This window comes from Glossina fuscipes, unplaced genomic scaffold (assembly GCF_014805625.2).
Source record: "Glossina fuscipes isolate IAEA_lab_2018 unplaced genomic scaffold, Yale_Gfus_2 0, whole genome shotgun sequence".
In the NCBI taxonomy this organism is placed as follows: Eukaryota; Metazoa; Arthropoda; class Insecta; order Diptera; family Glossinidae; genus Glossina; species Glossina fuscipes.
In genome coordinates, this window is record NW_023998414.1 from 17197764 (window position 1) to 17220148 (window position 22385).

General features: G+C 35.1%; 1 protein-coding gene across 1 annotated transcript; it reads right to left on the reverse strand.

Annotated features, from left to right (window-relative positions):
- Positions 1–226: 226 nt before the first annotated feature.
- Positions 227–611, reverse strand: LOC119643351 (larval cuticle protein 65Ab1-like). The gene has a single exon (XM_038042702.1). It carries the CDS (start codon positions 558–560, stop codon positions 231–233), a length of 330 nt encoding a protein of 109 aa, XP_037898630.1. The 5' UTR covers positions 561–611; the 3' UTR covers positions 227–230.
- Positions 612–22385: the final 21774 nt, after the last annotated feature.

Here is a 22385-nt window from a genome sequence, read left to right on the forward strand (position 1 = left end):
AATGATGGGCTTGGCCAGCCTATAATTCTTTTACTTGTATGGTTTTTTGCATCCGAGACAAGGGAGTGAATGTACACCAATTAAAACGTTCCGTTTGGACAAATGCACGGATAAATAACAAACACTCTTTTACACATATTTTTTATATATTTTTAATAAGCGAAATTTTATCATATTTACCGTACATATATATAAATAAACAATAATATTATAGATAAACAAAAGAAAGGTTAAGCATGAGGTATGTGACTGCCCTCGGCTTGATAACCGTATTCATCAGCAACATAGTTGACAGTGAAGTGATGGCCTTCTTTATCAACGAATGAGTAACTGCCGTGAACAACGAGGGCATCGTGATCTTTCTCAATATTTTTCAATTGACCTTCAGCGTCGTGCTTGGTACCGTCCGAAGTTTCAAAGCCAAATTTATAACCATCGGGACGAACATCAGACTCGTAACGAACAATTTCAGCGTGCTCGTAATCATGATAATCGTGATGATGTTGAGGAGCACCAATGGCAATAGCGAATATCGCAACAAAAACAATAATCGATTTCATTTTCAATTAACGTATGAACTATTTGTTTACTAATGCGAATGTGATTGCAAACTGATGCTTTTAAAAAACGTTTGTCCGCTTTTTATATACTTTGCCTATCGATTATTGCGGCCAAAATTTTAAAAAAAAATAAAAAAATAAAAAAATAAAAAAATAAACTAATAACACAAAACCAAATCATAAGAGCTCTTTAATAAATGCAAATTAGTAATATTTTAGCAAAATTAATTGATCTGGTCAAAGCATATTTAAAAAAAAGAAAACAAAAACAAAACAAAAAAAAAAAAGTTTCATCTCATAGTGATTTTAAATTTTAAAATATTATGGCAAACCTTTGGTTGAACATCTCACTTCAATACGTTTATTGTTATTGTTGTGTGCAACAAATGCAATAAAAATCAAAATATGCGGAACTGGCAAATGCCTAATCTTACATATATTGTATACATCACTCAACATATAAATTAGATCAAAATGTATAAACTCGTTTTCATTTCTGCCAAACAAAGAAAAAAAAAGAAGCAAAATAATAATAAAAGCATTTCGCCTTTAAGCAAATTTGTTATACTAAGCGCCCTGAACCTGTTTTCCCTTAAGTGCAATTGTGTCAATTAAGCGACAATATCCGTCACTTTTGAAATGATTCGCATTAATCCTGTTAAATAAGTCACGTTATTTTTATCAATCTTTTATCTTATTATCTTTGATTCTGTTATCTTTTAATATCTGTGTATTTTTTTTTTAATTGTTTTCGAGATCGTTCCGCTACCGCAACTATTGGAGGCGAATTATGCCAACTTTCAATCAAAACCATCTATATATATATATATATATATATATCTATATATTCTAGAAGGATTACGGAAGTTAGTTTATTCTGATAGGGAAGGATTAAAAGAATTACTTTATACCTATTCTCTCATGATGGAGCCTAAATTTCTAATCTCTTTTCGCTAACTTTTGCAATATGAATATTTACATTCAATGTAAAAGATAAATAGAAATTGAATCCGATTCGCTAAGAAATGCAGGTTAAGTTCTTCGTGGGAAAAAAGGAAATCCGTTAACCAAATCGCAAAAGCCAGGATGCATACTTCAATACTTCCATGCGAAGTCAATAGAAATTGTAATCAATAATCAATCTTTTACTTGAGAACTAATCGCATTCTATTGGGACTCTCCAGTAAGAAGATAAGTGGTGAGTACGTCTTCACACGCATTGCGAGTATCAAAGATAGTAAAAACAGAAAGCCCACAAGTACCAAAAGAATAAGTCTCTTTACAGTAGCGGTACTATTTCTTTCGATTTCCGAGTTATTTGCAATTTTTTGAGCTTTCGAACCCATTTCCCGTGCGCTATTCAAAAGATTGTTGACTAACGCATACATTACCATTCGTAGTTAGGAATTATTTTAAGGTAAATCGGTAAATATTTCTCCTCAACGTTTTTTCTCCATTCAATCGAAATCATTTCATTTAAACAGTGCATCGATTAATCTATCAAACAAATACATATATATATATATATATATATATAACGCCGATCCGTAAAAAGTGAAAAGTTTATTCAAAATCTCTCTACTTCTCATACAAATTGGAAACAATATGGTCACGCCCAGAAAGAAAGAAAGAAAGAGATAGGGAAGCGGCCGTAGCCTAGTGATTGTGTGCACGATCGGTACGTGTTATTCTTTTACCAACTGAGCACTCACTATAACTACGACCAAAGTAAGCTTTGCCGCATTGAGATTTGAAACCGCGAACTCCGACTCAGTGGACTCACAACCCTTCCCCACTGGGCTACTTATGCGGAAAAAGAGTATTTTCAAGAAAACCATTCACAAACACTGCTGCCTCTCTCCGTCCCGCTCTTCCCATCACCTTTCCTAACCACCACCATGTCCGCACGTACAATGTACATCTACTGAGTGACTGGCCATAAAAAAAACAACAAAAAAAATTAGGAGTTAGATTTTCTTGAACTCATCGACATTTTCTATGTTGTTCAGAAGTATGCCGAACTGCACACTTACCAATCTTCATAGCATTCATATGGTTTCTCTGTTTGTGCAGCAGAGTCTTCGAAGGCATTGCGTAACCATTCCAGTACTTTCATAGCAAGCGAATAGTCCCTTTACAAAAATTGGTAATGACTATAGCGTAGGGAAAACCACTTATTAGTTTTCAAAAAAAACCTCAAATTTCTTCTTTTTTTTTTGTTGGCTTAATAGATGCTTTAAGCTTTTCAAATAACGGGGGAAAAAGTTTATTAATTGAAAGCAATCTTTTCCTAGAAATAATCGGTTTTTCTCAAAGGGCTTACATCAAATTAATAACTGCTGGGAAGGTACAACCGAATGTCTTAGTTTTTGATTGCCAACTTCTCTAATACACTAACAGATATGTCTACCGAGCTTATTTATGCCCATTTAAAGGTATTCTCTGGGAGCTTTTCAGCCTACAGCCTAACGTTGTTTCAAATTGGTTTGAACCTCGTAGAATATGACAAAACCAAACCAATTGCACATTTCGTTAAAATTTCAAGCCTTGCCCGAACGCAATGGCAAGAGTGGCTGGGTCAAATTAAACTTAGCTGGCAAATGGCAGCTTAATGTCTTGTCTCTTGATTTCTTCCCTAACAGAGTTTTTTTTTTTTAATTAATTTAAACTCGATTGCCTTTGCTTGCATTCTAACAAAAAAGTTATCAAGAAACCTTATTATTTATACCCTAAGGCATACATAATATTTAGGAGGACATCAGGTAGGCACTCATTTTCTTTGTTTGTTTTTTTTTATATTCAATATATACCGATCGAATGAAGTGATAAAAATGATTCTGAGTCGATCTAAGCTTGTCTTTGCAATTCTTACATTATGCTTTACATTTTCCATCATCAGCATTTGTGACCAGAAGACACTTAGCGGTGTCTAGAATGCCGTGCCTTGTCAAGGTCTGGATCTATTTTCAACAACGTTTTGTAAAATTCATTCGCTGACCCTTACGTCAAAAGGACAATGAAGAACTACCACTATTAATCCGGTATTTGTACGGTGACCTTCAACTATGACGCCCGCACCGACACGTTGGAAGTAAGTAAATGAGGCGATTGTGTGACCAACAAATTGCTTTATTAAGACTTTTTGAGCACGAAATTATTCAAACTGTTCGCCTTTGTTCGCATTAAGAGCTGAAACTTCAAAATCAAACAGCTTTAGTTTTTATCTGTTTCGAATTCGCTCTATTCTAACATAATATTCTGAAATTTGTACTCAATTCTAATATTTTTTAGCTAATAGTCATACAGCGTACGTAAATACATGTTTATGATTAAATATTAATAATATCCTAGCTCTCTCCCTCTGCGTCTCCCTCTCTCTCTCTCTCTTTCTCTTATTGCAACTGATAGACAAAGTCGTTTATTAAGTTGCGTTGTTGAAAGGCAAGCTTTTGTGCACGTATAAATGAGTTCAAAGGTCAGCCACACGCCACGGAGACTACGTACTAATCATTTGATGGTCATACGGCACACAGCTATTATTAAGAGTTTATTTTCCAATTACCGCCTCACGGGAATCCAATTGTTTATACGAACTTGTCGACATACTTGTACATACATACAATTTTTTTTTTTTTTGTGTTTTTTATTTATTTTTCTCCGAGTCTCTCTTTCAATTTTTTTTCGTTTTTCAATGGAATTCGATAAAAACAAACAATAAAAGCACATTTTTCCCGTTAAAACGAGCATAAAAACTTTGGGGTTGAGTTTCATCATCATATAGTTTCTTTTATTCCCTCTAATCTATGCACAATACGTAAACGCGTACATTTGTATGTACATTCATTGGTCAAACAGTTAGTAGCGGTCAAATAAAATTGATTTATGTAGTGGAAGAAATTATTAAGGAGGGTTAATAAACTTTTTCAAAATATTTTTTGTTTTTTTTTTTTTTTTGTTTTCATTTTGGGTTTTGGTACGCAGACGTAATTTTCTTGTACACTAAATTAAATCCGAGGAAAGTGTACATAAGTGGTTAAAACCAGTTATAGACTAAGGCTAAGCATTTTATATAAATTTATTACATAAACGTAAAAGAAATTGTTAAGGGAAACTTTTCTTCAAGGTTAACATCTAAATCTGCAGGATAAAAAAAAAAAAAAATTCCACATTTTCTCTATTCCTCGTCTACTTAAAAAAAAAAAAAAAACAAAAATAGAAAAAAAAAAAATTAAATAATAAAATAAATGAGGCTTTAGCTGTCCCGTTTATTTTCACTTTACCAAATATTCAAAAGTAAATCTGCGCTAATTTTCGGCGTCTTCAACTTTTACTTTACTTATCTAACAGAGAGCGACAACGACTGTCGAACTAAAAACGCCAATCTGCAACGAGTTTTGAACAGAGAGAAGAGGCACTCATTCAGCTATCCCTAAGGAATTTATTGAAAAGAAACAGTTCAAAGTTTCTGTATAAAATGAATCGGGACTGGACCAGATAAGATTACAACACCTCCGACAACTACAAGGCAGAGGAATTAGCTCACATTGAGATTTCTCCACAAAATACGTACAGGGCCAAGCGTACTGTAATCACCTAATAAAAAAAAAAAATTTATCATCAGTGAATCTAAGAAAATATATATATATATAAAAGCTTTGAGACTCTTTCCACACCGGATTTAAGCTTAGCAATGGCATCCATAAAAACTGCTATCATCTTAACCACGACGCATGACTGCACAACGATACATGAAAAACTTACTAGAATTTGTGTGCGATCAGGTTGCTATCTGTACTCCGCCATCTATTCTTTAGAACGAAGCGTTACAAGCTCCTAGGCAATGCATTCTTTAAGAATTTTGAAAACTTATATTCAACCGATATCAGTGTTATGAGTAAGTTTTCGAAAGAAATCATTCATTTTATTGCTTCTTTTCTAACGACGATAAAGTACAGAAACAAGTGTGGAAAGAGAAAGAGATAGAAAGATAATAGCCAGTAGGAACCCAGTAAGTGTTACTGAGCGCTCATTACAACTAAGACCAAAGTTAAACTCTACCGCTTGTTACCTACTCAGCTACGCGTGGTCATAAAAAACCTCATGGCATCTGACCTGGCTGCTTCATTGCCGGTCCCGATTTAGCCCTTGCCTATCCATTAACAAAAGTTTCACATGTGTTAGCTTGTCTCAGACTGAAGGAATCTGCGGCGGCCTCGGTTGCTATCCCAACTGGTCTTAGCTGGTTTTATTGCTACCTGGACAATCCGTATCACGACTTGAATGATCTATTGTGCTCTGTGTTATCTAAATGATCTCAAAAAATATATATTGTTATTATTATTATTAATTTCGCCAGAGAAATAGATTCTAAGACTAAACACTTAAAAGCACTAGCATCTAAGGCTATCGGCTTTTTTACTAAAAACTCTACCGCACTTCAGATTCGAACCCACGACCATTGACTTGCTAGTCGAGATTCCTCGCCTTTAGCTACTCAGGCGGATAAAAAAAAAAAATATGTAAAAATCGTCCACTTGACTATTTATTTATTGCTATTGAAAGCAAGATTTACTTCTTCAAATGTGTATAAATGCGTTCCAGAATTTTCGATAAGCTTGTCACGGAAAATAATATAGATTTTCAAACCTGATTTGCGAAATTTCACCAAAAATGTATGCACCAACCTCCAGTTTTCTTTCTCAAGTTTTGCGAGTTTTAGAAAAACGATGGAAACGAATGGACGATACAAAGCTTTACATATCTCCTACTTGTGCAAATAAGTTGCTCTAAGTACAACTGCGAGGTAGACCTGTTTGAACATTGTTTATGCAGTTCTGTTCTGCGCATATAAAATAAAAGCTATGGTCTGCATGCCAGATGGGCTATCAATTTGATGTCTCGATTACTCTAAAAAGCCTACTGCTTACGCCGCTATTGTGATTTTTTTTTTTGTTTTTTTTTTTAGTATGACCAACCACGCAAGGAAATGTCACTTATACGTGTATCAAGGCAACGGTCAGAACGAAGAAACGACGAAAAAAAAAGTCTTAGGCAAGGTGGCCATAGCTTGGTGGATATGCGCTTAATCCGTAATTGCTACTTTCTTTACCGAATGTGCGCTCACTGTAATTAAGACCACAATTGGTCATACCGGACTGAGAATTGAAGGTGCCGTGAGTTCATCGGCTTGATTGTCGTGTTTCCTATGGTAATTTTTCGAGTGAAAACGATCTTTGACAGGGTTAAGTCATGGCGAAAAATCCACATAACTCACGGCAATTTATATTCGGTCCCCCGCATCGAATTTGGACTTAAATCCAATATTTGTCATTTAGATTACATAACCTGTAACCAGGTTTTCGGGTACGATCGAGAATATATCTGTTTGTTTTTCGAGATCGTCAAGTTATGGGGGTTTGAGAAGAGATACAATAGCGACACTGATGCTTAGCAAAATTGCAAGTTCACGACAATGACTTTGCATTATCAGTCCGCACGCATCGTAAAGCCTCTTGACTTCAACAGACAACAGATACAGATTATTTTCATTCCCTTTTTTTTTTGCTTCCAAGGACGAACTAAACTGTCTCGCAGCTAAAGCCTACTACGACTACCAACAAAATCGAAATAGATTCGGAACAGTTTTTTTTGGTATATTTCCATTACCGTGCGATGAACACACAAATCTAATGCAGATTCTACTTTCCGTTCTCGTTTCTCGGAATGTAAATAAGAATGAAAAAGAAAGGAATACGAAGTATAAAATTTCAATTTTTTTCGTCCTGTGTTACATTTCTGTAGTAGTGTAAACTTATGACGATGGAAAGACACGGCCTTTATGAACATATTGTGGCAAAATTAGCAAAGTCTTTTTGATTGCAACTATATCCGCATAACATTTAACAAATCTTCACGAATTTGAGTTTTTTAAATATGAGTTTTCTCCTTTGAAAAATTGGCCATCTCTGACTTACGCATAGATTACAATGAGACCTGTGTGTGTGTGTGTGTGTGTGTGTGTGTACGTATATGTGTAAACAAAAACGATTTATTACATATCGCATAATAAATAGTTGTGCTCTTATATCGTCGAACACGATTTTTTTTTTTTTTTTGTTTTTAACTTTAACAGTTTTCGAATCTCTCTCTCTCTCTCTCTCTCTCTCCCTCTCTCCCTCTCTCTCTCTCTCTATTTGATAATCGCACCTACAAAAGTATCAACATGAAATGGTCACAAATTATTATAACGTAAACTCTCCTTACGCGCTCGCACACACACACACACTGGCATCCGTAGAACATGGAAACGTTTCAAGTTAGTGCTTGAAAACTTGGCACAAAAACCGTGAAAAAAATGTAAAACAAAGAATATAAAAAAAGAGAAGAAAAGTCGACAAACCTAGAGACAGACAAGTTTTTCTTAGTGTTATTATTATTATTATTATTTTTTTTTTTTTTTTCATATTTTTAGTTTTACCGTAATGCAAACATAAAAATATTACATTGCAATGAACGTTAGGTACTTGTTGTAAGTATGTGTGCATAAAGAAGAGTATCAACGTTTTCTTATGCTTTTATACTTCACTACCTGCAGGTTAAGTAGATTGAAATGATTAAATTACTTGTAACTTTGCTTCGAAATGCACAAAGAAATAGTCTCAGCTTAGGTATATCTATGTTCTTGACCATCATGATAATCTTAACCCAGACGAGTGGATTTCTGTGCCAAATAGCAATGCTTTAAAAGCCCTTTCCTACTTAAACAATATTCATTTAACGTCATAGGGCTCAATACCATTACATTATTACTAAAACTTATACGGTAAACTCATGTATGCACTTGTGGAGACAGATTTGTGCTAAAGCAATGCTGCTACATTGGCCGCTAAACGAATCTATTATTAAGGGAAAATCAACCAATTTTCATAAGCATTCTTCCATGAAACACATACACATCGAATGACATTTACCACTACTATTACCTCTTATTACTACTACTGGTGCTACTACTGCTACTACTGCTACGTACTGAAGCGACGTGATGGGCATCAAAAGTGCGCTTTCAAGCAGATAAAAATTTCTCACTTGTTGTTTTATTTTTTTTAACGTTTGTTGTATTCATGGGGCTGTGGATAAGTCTAAACATTTAAATTCTTTTTTGTGTTTCTTCTAAAATTATATTGAGGGAAAGTGCAATTTCGCCAGACATTTGTATTGTATTTAAATAAAAAACGAAAGGCATTGCAGCTCGCATTAATGCTGTGCGAGTGAAATTTATTGTGGCTGGGTCTCACACCGAGTACATAACACTGTAATTTTTCTTATTTCGGAATCATTATTAAAGGAAAGAAAGACTATAACATTAAAAAGAAAAAGCAAAGTAAGAAAAAAAAATAAATAAATAAAAAAAAAAAAAAATAAAGAAAAGAAAAGAAACGAAACGAAAAGAAAAGAAGAAAATCAACTTCGTTACGTATTTTTCTTTTGCTTTTTAAATACGCGGCTGTTTTTCTTTCGTTCATTCATTCATTCATTCATTTATTCTTTTTACTGCTTTTTTGTGCCTTTATTTCGCGCTCATTGTATTTATGCATACATTTTGCTTCTTTTTTTTCCCTAACATCCCAACGAAGAGACACACATTCCAGGCAGGCAACTGGCAGGCGTCATCTTTGGGGGATTTTATAATGAGGCAAGACTATTATTTCTTCTTTTTTCCATTTTTTTTTTTTTACTTTTTTTTTGCCTCCTTTGCAGTCAAGGTCGGGGTCGTTATTCTTTTAATTTGATGTTATGCCTTAAGTTGTTTAAAACAAAAAAAAAAAAAAAAAAAAAAAATTTGCACAACAACAAGATGGAAAAGGAAAAAATTCCTAGTGCCACAATTTACTTTCAGTTTTAGTATTATTCTCAGCGCTCTGCATTTCGCTTGCTTTTCCTTCCTTATAATTCAAGCATTGTTAGATGAGTGTTTGTTGCTTTGTTTTTAAGAAAAATTACACAATTTTAAGAAATTGTGCACTTTATAAACACAACATTATCGCGATGTCTATTACAATGTTCATTTAAATTTCTCACCTTCTCTCTCTCTATCTCTCTCTCTCTCTTTCTCTCTCCATCCATCCATCTATTTATCTATCTATCTCTATCACTATCACTCTCTATCTCTCTCTCTCAGTTTGCAATTATGCAATTATGAAGGCACTTAGTCCTCGGAAGCAATAATTCGACTGCAATTTGCATATTATCGTTTAAGATTTATGGATTTGTATGCGAAACGAGACACACACATGTATATACATACATACTTATAGAGTAAATATAAGATACACTTCTATTGAATATTAAGTTCGTAGTACAACTTAACAAGGCAGAAAAGAAAAAAAAAACAAGCAAAGATATTATATTCGGCTCTAGTCGAGTCTGGTACATGCAGAGCGATTCATCCCGTCTTGTCTATCTGAAGAGTAATAAGTAGAAAATATCAAAACGTGAAAATTTGTTCACGTGTAACTTTCAGTGGGTATAGACGATTTTTCATCTGAATAACATGCTTAGAGAAGGCAAAGGGCTTTTAGTTTACGCTTCACCGTGACCGTGTCCTTTACTCAATTTGGTGCATTTTCAACACCAACCTACGGGCAAGAACTTTCAAATGTTTCCGCCAAATTTGAAATCGATATTTTCATTTTCGCGAGCAAGAAGATGCCAACAACACAGAAACACACAGATATACGGACGGCCAGAAGGGAGAGACATGGCTAGATCGATCAGGATTTGACGCTGATCAAAAACATGCATCTACTTATACATAACAACGTTATGGAATCTTCCCTTCTGAGTATTGCAAACATTATGACATCTACCCTTTGGTGTGAGGCATAAAAAAGGGAATTAACTAAAACGTGCAACATGCCACAACTACGTTAAATATGAGGAAATTTAATTTGAAGTGGTTAAGTATATTTTTTTTATGATGCGACCAGATATTCGTGGGGGTTTCCGCGAGGATTGGAAAGAAGTGCGGAATTAGAAAGAGACCGGGAAGAGATCGCAGCCTAATGGACATGTGCCTAACCGGTAAGTTTTATGAGTTTAACGCCTGAGCACTCACTTCATGTATGACCAAAGTAAATTCTAGCGCATTGAGATTTTATCCCGCAAGCGCTATCTTGGTGGTTAGAACTCTTACCCACTCGGCTACTAATGCGCACATTATCGAGTGATAAGTAAATTATGCAATATTTGTGAAACTGAAATTGAATAATTTTAGTATAAAGCTTATTAGACTACGAAACTATGGAATTGAAACTTTTTTATCGCCTTGGGTTTTCTTATTATGAGTTCGCATCTGTCTTCGTTATTTTGCTAACAGCCAAGCTTAGCTAAAAACTGGGACAAAATATAATCTCAATGAAAAACGGCTACCTGAGGAGATAAATTTTGTACAAGGCCCTTTGTGCGAATATATGCAACATTCAGAAGAACTTCCGATAGATCCGATTTAAAAAGTTCTTCTAAAACTGTCTGTCTGTCTGTCCGTCTCGCGTTCAACCTACCGCAAGTTTTGAGATATTTTTGCGATATTTATTACAATGCCGTGTTTTGGTCCATGAACAACCGCTATTGAAAATGATGCGCATCGAACCATTTTTTCAAGCACCTCCCCAACAATGCCTTATGTTGAAAAGCCATTCCATGAATAACTATTTAATGGTATATTATAGTATTTTTACTTGTTATACGCTTTCATAAGCCTTAACACGGGCATGAATTCTTTATTTACCAGCCATGTATGCATATGAAACGCGAACACGCGCTTATTGTATGAACATGATAACAAATATTTTACTCCTGCTATTGTCCATCGTTGACTATACATTCAGTCCATTCCCATCTGCTTGACCATGTGTACGCGCCACGTCCAAAGAAGAAAACTGCTGCTCTTTTGACGGAAACCTGATTTAGGCCCGCATCTAAAAACAAATTTTCATTTTTATAAACATAAACATACATTATGGAATACATAAGATGATTATTTTAACGTCGTAATCGTGATATATAAACATGGACGAACATTAAGTGCAGGCGGTGAGAACTTATGCAATAATAAATTGATAAGAATATGCATACGTAGAAAAAAAATGTTCTAACCATTCGTACGTACGGCGTATAAACGGTGACAAAACCAACAAGAAACAAACAATACGCTAACGCTAGCAAAGCAACGCAATGAAATCCGCCGCCGTGTGCTATTGCCAATACATGGACAGAACTGCAATACATATCACATATATCAAAGTACAATTTTTATAACCCTTTGCTGTGGGGATCGAGTCTGCCCGCCCCCCGGTTTAATACCGTGCATTCTTTCCACTAGACTACGCGTCAGCCACTCACTTGCCAATAATTTAATGCTTCTAGAGTTTAACAAGAATAAGAAGGAGAAGAGAAAGTTCGCACCTTCTATAATAAAAAATACATCAATTTTTGTTTTAAATTTTATCATCGCTACATACAGAGAGGCATACGTAAATTTTATGCATTTTAAAAATATTACACAATCCAAATAAGTTTACTACCCTCTCTCTCAATATCAATGTAGGTGATTATGAAAACAATCGATTCAGAACCGCGTTCTGTCTGTCCGTCTTGTTTCTTGGGTTCTACGCACCGGCCTCTTCCCATATAGCACTTTATTTTGAAGAGACCTTACATGAATAACTGTAACGTAGTGTAGGCATGTAGGTGGACCGTGGCCAAGAATAGTTTTCTTACTTGTTTTTATAATATCTTTAAAGCCATCCTTTGAAGAGAACACACGGACTTAAGGGATTATCGACAAGTTAATTTAAACATTATTTATTTGCAAAAGATTGCCTTTTTTTTCGCCAATCACACCAAATAACATTGCCGTTGCACGAGCGTGTCGCAACGTATCCTACATTACAACTATCTTGTTTTGGAATGGCTTCAGTAATGACGTTTTTTAACTCAGGATTAATTTTTTCCTTCATCCATAGAAATAAGCTTAATAACGTCCCGATTTCTTTCCGTTTTAAAAAATACGCACTTTCACAATATCGTTACAGCGCCATTCCCCTTTAAAGACAAAGTTGTTTCCGCGTACACACATACCTTGCTATGTAGGTCAGCATAGCCACCAAGTATACATCAATCATTAATCAATTAATCTTATGCAAAAAAAAATCTTTTATAAAAAGCAATTCTTTACCATATCCAAGCGTATACGCACACACATACGCATACACACGCAAACACACGCATGCATACATACTTATCTACCACATTCTTATTATTATTCTTATTTATTCACATGTCAGGTCAAGTTCAACCCGATATGACAAGACTGTGTGGTCGGTCAATTGCATGGGCACGAACTGGACGCAAGTATAACCTTTAACATTCTAACTAACTAAAAACAAAAAATTGCGTTGTTGTTATTTATTTTGTGACAACATTGGTAACCAGATTTACAACTTAGGCGAAGGTTATCCTGAACTCTCTTTCCGGTAACACCTTTGAATAATAAACTTTGCGTACTACTTCCACCACTTTCAACGATCTCGCTATACGCGTCTCTCTATTCTCTTTTCAGTATTTGCATATATATGTCTTCTAATCGCACATTCAACATGTACTCCTCTTACCGAGTATTTTTTGATTAATATTAATTTCAAATTTTACCCTTATATTAGATTAGATATATATATATATATACATATATATATGTGTGCGTTTGTATGTGTGTGCGCCTATGTATGTGCGCGTGTGTACAAATATATATGTATAAATATGTGCGTTCGAATGCATGACGACTGGTGATGGACAAGGGTCATTTGGTGGTTAAAAATATTTTGAAGAGGGTCGAAAATTCAGCGGGAATGAATACACACAACGCCATATCATCACGCCCAATACTTCATATATTCATTATGCGGACATTCATCTATACGCTTGAATTATGAATTTATGATAGAGCGCCGGTGAGTGCATGCACGCACGCATAAATATATGAAAATGTGTATGCATAGCTATTAAATAAAAATTCTACTACAAAAATACTTCAAATCAGGTTAATAGCTTTACATCTTGAAAATTGATTTTTAGGGTAAAATATAATATATATGTGCACGTTGTTAGCAAACCGTTGGTTGGTTACGGCATGACGCAAAAAAATGGCGAATAACTGCATAGAGATCTAATTTCAAGATAAGATTTAATATATGAACGCGAAATATTTTATTAGACGTGGTCGTAAATTTCACACATAAATATTTCGCTTTACATGAAAATGAAAAGAAGAAGAATAACTACAAAGAACCCTCTTAACACCTTTCACATTTTTATGCGGTTTAACGTGAGTTTTTGAAGAACTATAAATTTAAAGATTAGAATGAAAAGAAACAGAAAACGAAAATACGCCTTTTCTTTTTTAATTGCTGTGAGCTTTAGGAAAATGATTATTGGAAAATGAATGCTAAAGATACGCCAACTAGTTTAAGTGTAACTATGTCTTTCGATAGATCAGACGCTTTCCAGGTAACTCGTTCAGACACGCCCTTTTTGTATTATAATTCAACATAGACTACAGCACTTAAAGGTGCAAGATATATTAAGCTTGATACGCAGCACCAAGAATGACTTGAGACGGTCTGATTCTTCACTATACGGATCGATTCAGGCAGTGATTGTCGTGCTTAACCTCCGCGTTATACGGAAAATGGTCGAAAAGATAGTCTGTTCCGAAACATTTTCAACAACGTTCGCCCTTATCCCAACACACGTCACGCCCGTGGACTATATTTCAATAAAATACCTCAACAGTGACGACCTACGCGTTGATAACAAATATTACTGGACAAACACCAGACCGACACCAGACAGACAGACGGGCAGATAAATAATAAGAGATGGATCTATCTCAAGTCCTTATTGTGTATTTTATACATCCGCAGTAGCAAAAGTGGTATAGGATGCAATCAAAGACGTAACCTAACTACAACTCATGTAGAAGAACTTTCGATAGGACACATAAATGAATAAGGGAGAGAAGCCCGTTCAGATCTAACTCACATCGCACCCATGCATCAACTCAGTGCATAGCACATATACCACCAATATGCCAAAGTTTGGTAAAAATCCACCAGCATTATCTAGCATTATTAACCAACATTTCTAGCCGGACGGATCAATAGTATCATTTATCAGCCTTATCAAGAAGGAAATACCGAAGACAAATCTACGTTTCTCCGCGGATCCCAACTTAAATTTCTTAGTGCAAAAAGCAGTGAGTGTTTTTGTAAATACTCAAGCAATTTAATATTATAGTCATGGACATATGTTCCATTATAGGTCGCATCAAGCTCACATATACTCTTTTTGCGTGATATAAGAATCGTCAAGCAAGGCCTAATAACGCCTAGCACTGATTGAGCTTCATTTAATCGAGCTTTATTTAATATGCGAACAGAATCCCTAGTTCAACGAACGAGTGTCATTTCTCCAACTTTTCTGAACCTGTGAAACATCCAACAAAGACGAAATACGTCTTGAAAACGACAGCTTCTTGCAGCTTCTTCGTTTGATATGTATTGTATAATAACATCATGGAATAGGAATGAACAACATGTATAACTAAATTATTGAAAACAACTCGGAGGAGACGTGAATAAGATTCTGAGTTTAAGGAAGAGAAGAGTTTAAGTTTATCAGTGCATATTTACGTTGGAGAAGATTTAATAGTTCATGGACGATCAATAATGTATGAGACAGATCGAACAGAACCCAAGTGACAAACTTGAGGGACTTCTGAAGTGACAGGAATTTTACAAACTAGATCTATCCTCAAGGCGCAAACAGCATCCATTTTATGCCTTTAGAGAAAGTCTTAAACGTATGGTAAACCAATTCAAGGAAGCTTATGATGGATGACCTGCCATTTAAAATTGCATGCTTGCTATGACCGATAATTGAATTGATAGCGTAGCTAGTTCGAGTGATCAAATAATAGCATACTAAGTTTTGCAAGGCCTCTCAACTAGTTAATAAGATGTCCAGCCTCGCTTTCATTAAGTGAGAGAACAAAACTGGTCTTCCAACAAAGGGGAAATCTCGCTGCGGTGCACAGTTTCTGAGAATACAAGATGGAGACTCGTTCCGGCCCAGCGTACAACTATACCTTAGCGACTTTAAATATTGTGATACTGCATCTACAGAGATAATTATACTTAGCACACATATAGAGAACTTTATTTGATACAGACAATGCTTGGGAAGGAGTAAAGTTAGTCGAGTTGAAGTAAACTTAATAGAAATTAGCCAACAATTTTAAAATCATAATTAAACTGAAAGAGAGAATAACTCGCTCTTATAGGCTATCCACGAAAGCGCGAGTCCCTGAGTCAACGATTGAACCAACTAATAATCAGAACCATCAGTGCCTGGCGAAAGATACATTTGGTACAGTTTATCCTAATACGGTGGTGTTTCCTTGATGGAATTTAGAATAATATACAGAAAGGTTACTATGCTAAAAACTCATTTTATCAACACATTGCGGTGGTTCGCTGCATCCCTGCTTTTAATGATCAAATGGCAGCAACAAACTTAGCATTCACCAATACATAATTATTAGCTCTATGACAGAAGACACTTTTGCGCTACCGATAAAATCCAATATGCGTTTGTGGTTAGATAATAATCGTTCCTAAATAGAATCTTTGGTCGTTTAATGCAAATATGCTCACCAAAAGTTCCACTTTCTGCACCACCTGCAACGACGAAAAAGGTTGCAACGGACATCATTACATGGATTTGGAATATGCGGAAAGGGGGTCTTATTACCGCTTCGGTAAACACTATATCACAAAAAGATTAAATTTGTCTTTTCATTACATTAAGTTAATATGTAAGAGGTTCAGAGTTCCTTGTTAACAGTAGTAACAGCGACAGCTCGGGTGATTCGGGATAACTTTCATAATTCTTGCAAAGATGTCAGTTTACAATTCAAATCGAAATCTCTTTTACCTTAAAATTCTTCAAAAACAGAATTCTAACCTTTCCTTTTTTCTAAACGATGTGTCTTTAAAACCAATATATGAAACTCGAGCACAAACGCATATGCCAAGCTGAACCTTTCAATATCGATTTTGCCTATGTAAGAAGACACGCCACCAGTTACATTCATTATCAGACACGGCTTTGCAGGCCCTCTCTCTACGCTGCTCCTCGGCTACTCGTCATGCACTTGCAACACAAGTACAGTAAAGGATACAAAAGGTATATATGTAATATAATATAATCCACGCATCTTATCCTACATATAACATTTTGCGCAGGGAGTGCATGACATACGTATCAGAGACATTTTTAGGTAAAGCCGTATGGTGTTCATGAATGCCGTCTATTAGAAGGTGTGCGTCTTTCCAGTCTTAAATTACATCACACGAACGCATGCCTTTCCTGAAATTGATGACATAATTTGAGAACAAAATTGCTCTAAACATTACTAATAGTTTAAGTGATTGCTAAGTAGTAATAATTTAGGAAATAATTTCGTTTTACCAAATCATATCGCAAGATTTATCGGATAGTATTGTCTTTCTAATTTTCGTCTCCTTCTGCTTACGGTCTTTGCCGTTAATATAAAATAATGGGTTTGACCCCATTTCATCCATTACTTTATATACCCATCACCGGAGGAACAGATGTATATTCATTTTGTCAAAACTTTTGCAACGCCCAGAAAGAAGCTTTCGAGACCACACGAAATGTGTACATTCTTGATCCGTATCAAATTCTGAATCGATAAGGACACCTCCGTTTGTTCGTCTATCGACTTTCAAATCCTACGTGCATATTGGTATTGAAAATGGGCCAAATCGGTCGAAGAACACACCCACAATACCACGTAAATTGAGAACGCTTCTGTTTTTCAAAAGGAAAACAAAAAACTGGGTTTTTGCTCATTACTCATAAAATGTAGCATCTAAAGTTTGAACGCATATTCTATGGACGATGCTGTATAACCTGTAGAAAAATGGGAAAAACTGACCACGCCTACCCAATGTAATAATATATCGAAATGTAATAATGTTTTTTCAATACCTCTGGAAGGCGCAAAAACAAGCTGCAAAAGTCCCCTAAAGTATATTAACACTTGGCCAGTTTCAATAAAGGATAAATATGTCCATCTGTCTGTCCGCTCAACTGTATAGCATTTGTAATAAACATTTTCCCGTTCGCAGAAATGAACGCAACGCCTACGAACTTGCAAATGAATTTGTAAATTATCCGAACTAGTCAAAGGCTCTGCTTACAACGCCCGCACGCATAAGCAACGAAAATTGCGAATACTTTCGCTTTCTGCCTTTATTGCTTCTTACTCATAAGCCACAACGCATACATTGTATAAATTTTCACTCTTACTTTGAAAACATTAAAAAATCAGCCACGCCCACCCAATATTATAGAATGTGATAATTTAGTTCCGTTTCTTTTTCTTTAGAATCAAAGTGATACCCATCAGATTCCACCTTGACCAGACATCATTATCTAACCGCCTCATCCCCAGCATCATTTTCTTTCGAACCACAAACATATAAAGATAGTATCTTGATATAGAGAAGCCAGATATTGTTATGTAATACAATGCAGTATTAGTTTTGTTCTCTCTTTTGAAAAATCGCTCAGGTCATGTTAGTCAGCCACGAATAGCAAGTGATTAATGTTTTCTAATCATTTTAAATGATATTTAGAAGAGAAAAGTGTTTTCCAAACAGATTTTGTTCGAAACTCAAGCCTTTATATGAATATTAAAAGGAAAGGAAACATTCATTCGCTGGATTATTTCAATAATTACCGGCACACGTATTATACAATTGCAATTGTAGCTAAAATGAAAAGGACCCTTTGCTTATGAAAAAAAAAAAAAGAAACAAAAACAAAATCAAACAAGTAAGAAAATTATATTCGGTCGTGACCGAATCTTTTATACCCATCACCATAGAAGTAAATGAATTAGGTTTTCACGCTCTTCAATATCGAGTGAGCGCACTTGATTTCTTTCCTTTGCAAAATAATATGTTTTGTCGCATGGGCATGTAGGCGTTGTCGGAGGCTTCTTTGAAAAGGTTAAATCACTTCCGAATTCTTCTGCAAATTTTTAAACGATGTCTTCATTTTTGCGAAGGGGAGAATGTTTACCACACTTACTTAGGTGCATTCCAAACCTGAAACTGGTCAAAAATTTATTGTTTGACACAATATAAAATGAAGTAGACATGGCCAAGGTATTTCATTTTTGTAGAGATACTAGAGCAGCGCTCATCGAATATACCTTAAAATTTTTGTAGATTTATCTGCTGTAGTTAACGAGTAATGAGCAAACATCTAATTTTTAATTCCTTTTGAGAAGCAGACGTGTTCTCAGTTTATGCGGTTCTGTAGGCGTGTCTTTTAAACGTTTTTTCCCATTTTGTCAATGTTTCTGCCAATAACTTCATTTTTTGCGGCCAAGAAAATGTTTACAACAGACAGTTCACATTCGGACGGACAGCGAGACGGACAGACAGACGTACCTAAATCGATTCAGAATTTGATGCTGATCAAGAATATATATATATTTTGTGGTGTCTGTGATGCTTCCGTCGTTGGGCGTTGCAAACGTTTTGATAAAATGAATATGCCCCTCATCCCTCAATGTTGGGTATAAAAGTAAAATAAAATACTGTTTAAAAGCCATAAGGAAAAAACATCTGCTTGATTATATGCAAATTAGATATTTTCGGCTTTTTTTTTGTTTTCATACGAAAATCACCGTAACTATGGATAAAGCCGTCGGTCCTATTGATAGAAATTTAATTTTTCAGATTGTAAACTCTCCCTTTTGCAGTGTCAACTTGCACACGCTCAGCAATTCCAGCGCACATAATCATATGTTTTTCTTCTCTCTATTCTTTTCGCTAAGCAAAAAATGAATGGATACGAAAAAGGAATGAAACATTTTCAACCCGAGCATGTCTAGCTATTTGGAAAATGCAAATTCATTCGCTTAAATTTTCGACCTAGTTTTTTAGTTTTGGATATCAACGTGTACTATTTTCCAAATCAAATACCGGTATATTTATAATGTATATGAATATGTGAATATTTATATTTTCCACAATTACATTGCTTTTTTTTACGTTATAAAGTACATATCCCCTATGAAAAGTGATTTCGCCAAAAAAAAAAGGCATTTACGTATATAATACATACATATCATCATATGCCGTTTTGTTTTTCTTTTTTATATAGATATTTAGAACGCACATCAATTTTTTTCATATACTTGAAAAGTGTTTCATTTTTTCGAGCCAGCAGTATAACCTTATAAGTTGCATATTCTACGCGTAATGTATTCACACGTAAATAAAACGAAAACCAAAAAGATTATGTTCGGTCATGACCGAATCTTTTTTACCTGTCACCGACTAAAAAAAGGTAAAAGAACTAAGTTTTCATATTCTATAATACGGAGTGGAGGCGCGATTGAGCGGAGTTTTTCCATTCCCGGACTAAAAGTAAAAATTTATATGGTATATGGGTCGCACTTTATGAGTAACAAACACGGAGTAACACGATGGTTGCTTAAGCGTGTGGACGTTGCATGCCCTTTGAAAAGTTTGAGTTGAATTTTTAAATTCTTTCTTTTATCAATTTATAGGCAAGGTCTTCATTTTTGCGAACGGGGCAAAATGTTTAGCACAGACAATGCACGGTTAGGCCGCCGGACAGATGAACAGACCAACATACCAACTCAAATGCTTAGCTTAATTTCGAATATGAAACTGGCAAAGAACATATCAACTTCATAGCGTTTTTGAAGCTTGTTACTGGGAATTATAAAGGTATTGAAAAAAAATTAAAAACTTGATAGACAAAAATAGTAGGGAAGCGCGGTCCATTTTTACCATTTTTCCATAGATACTACAGCATCGTCCATTGAATAAATGTTTAAATTTTTAGGGATTTTTCTGCTACAGTTTGTGAGTGAAGCGGAGATGTTCTCAGTCTATGCAGTACTGTAGGGAAAAACTGAAACTTAAAAAACGTCCCATGTGTTTGCCAAATTTAAAATTGATAGCTTCAGTTTTGCGAGAAGGAAAGTTTTTACAACGGACATTACACAGTCGGACAGACAGACAAACATGCCCAAATCGATTCAGAACTTGACGCTGTTTGAGAATATACGAGTATATACGTTATGGGGTCTCAAAATCCTCCTGCTGAATGTTGCAAACATTTTGACAAAATGAACATGCCCATCATCCGTCGGTGATGGGTATAAAATTTATATTTTCTTATAATATTATATACTACTGTCGTTCGCATGCCATGTCTAAATCTTCATAAATCCTCCAATAAATTTACTTACAATCCGTTGACAAATAAATATTTATTTGAAACAATCGATTGCACGCAAGCAAATTTCGATATAAAGTTATACGCGTACAACACTTACAAAATCATAACCGTATCTAGACAACAAGAAACTTAGGGGTAAAATCGCAAAATTTCCAAGTTATCTGTCTATATTTATCAAATGGGGAAAAGCGGCAAGTAGCACAACCGTTGCATAGTTCGAAAGGGAAATTCCCTCAATGAATGGCCATAATTCTGATTTTAGTTAATTCGTTTAATCGTTAACCTAATCTTAGATCTTTGATAATAATCTGATAATATGAGGGGGAAAACTCGCTGTGAGTCTAAGAAGCTGCCAGCAATTTTTGAAAAAAGTGTCAGTCGGCAAAGAAAAGCGCAACTTTTTATGTTGCGAACTGCTCTAGTGGGACTACATTCCTAAAACCTAGCTGTGGAATTTACTGAAAAGGCATCATATTCCACACTGTACAAAAGAAAACCATAGCCCTGTTTCTCACCTCCTTCCTCCCTGACCATTTTTGTATTCGTCTATAGGTTTACGAATCTCTCCTGAACGACTTATAATAAAGAAAAAAAATAAAAAGAAGAAAAAGTAAATGTACGCATGTGGATCGGAAGGCTTCGCGGTATTGTTTACAGCAAAGTTCTCGGTAGTATTTAATGAGAAATATGCAATCCTTTTCTTTATCTCCCCGCTTGCCCCCCGCCAACGCCAACTATTAACACACACATACGCTACAAGACTATTTTAGGAAAATTCCTGCAATCCAATGTAATGTCGGAGCTGTTTGATAAGAAGTGAAGTGTGGTTGAAATGCCATTGATCGAATGAATTGCTAACAATTAATTTTACGCTTACGCTTGTTAACGTTGATCGCCTATAATATGAGGCAAATCAAATCTTTTCAAGCATTTTATAATAATTCTCTATGAAGGTTTCAAGGTCAATGAAGCATTGCTCTTAAAGAACGACACAAAGATATAAATTTTTTTATTCACTTAACCCTAACGAATCATATCACCAAAGGTGACTTTCAATCACTTATGCAAATTCTGGAAATAATTATAATGTTATTCTTGTTACTTACAGTATAAATTTATTTATTTACCTGAGCAAGAGGTACATATATAAACGAAAGCTATTATACACAGGCCATGTATTATTAAACCCTACACCACTTATGATATATACGTTGTATACAAGACAAAGAATGACTGGGAATAAACTCACTTTTTATTGTACCGTTCAAATCGGCTTTTGAATCGATTTAAGCTTGTCTGTCCGTCTGTTCATCCCTTTATCTGCCTCTCTTTATTTTTTGTATCCAACCTGTAGGTCGCAATTTTCGAAGTATTCTTCATTGAAATTTGTTATAA

Coding starts and splice junctions, on each gene's coding strand:
- LOC119643351 (XM_038042702.1), bottom strand. CDS start 560: ATGAAATCGATTATTGTTTTTGTTGCGATATTCGCTATTGCCATTGGT.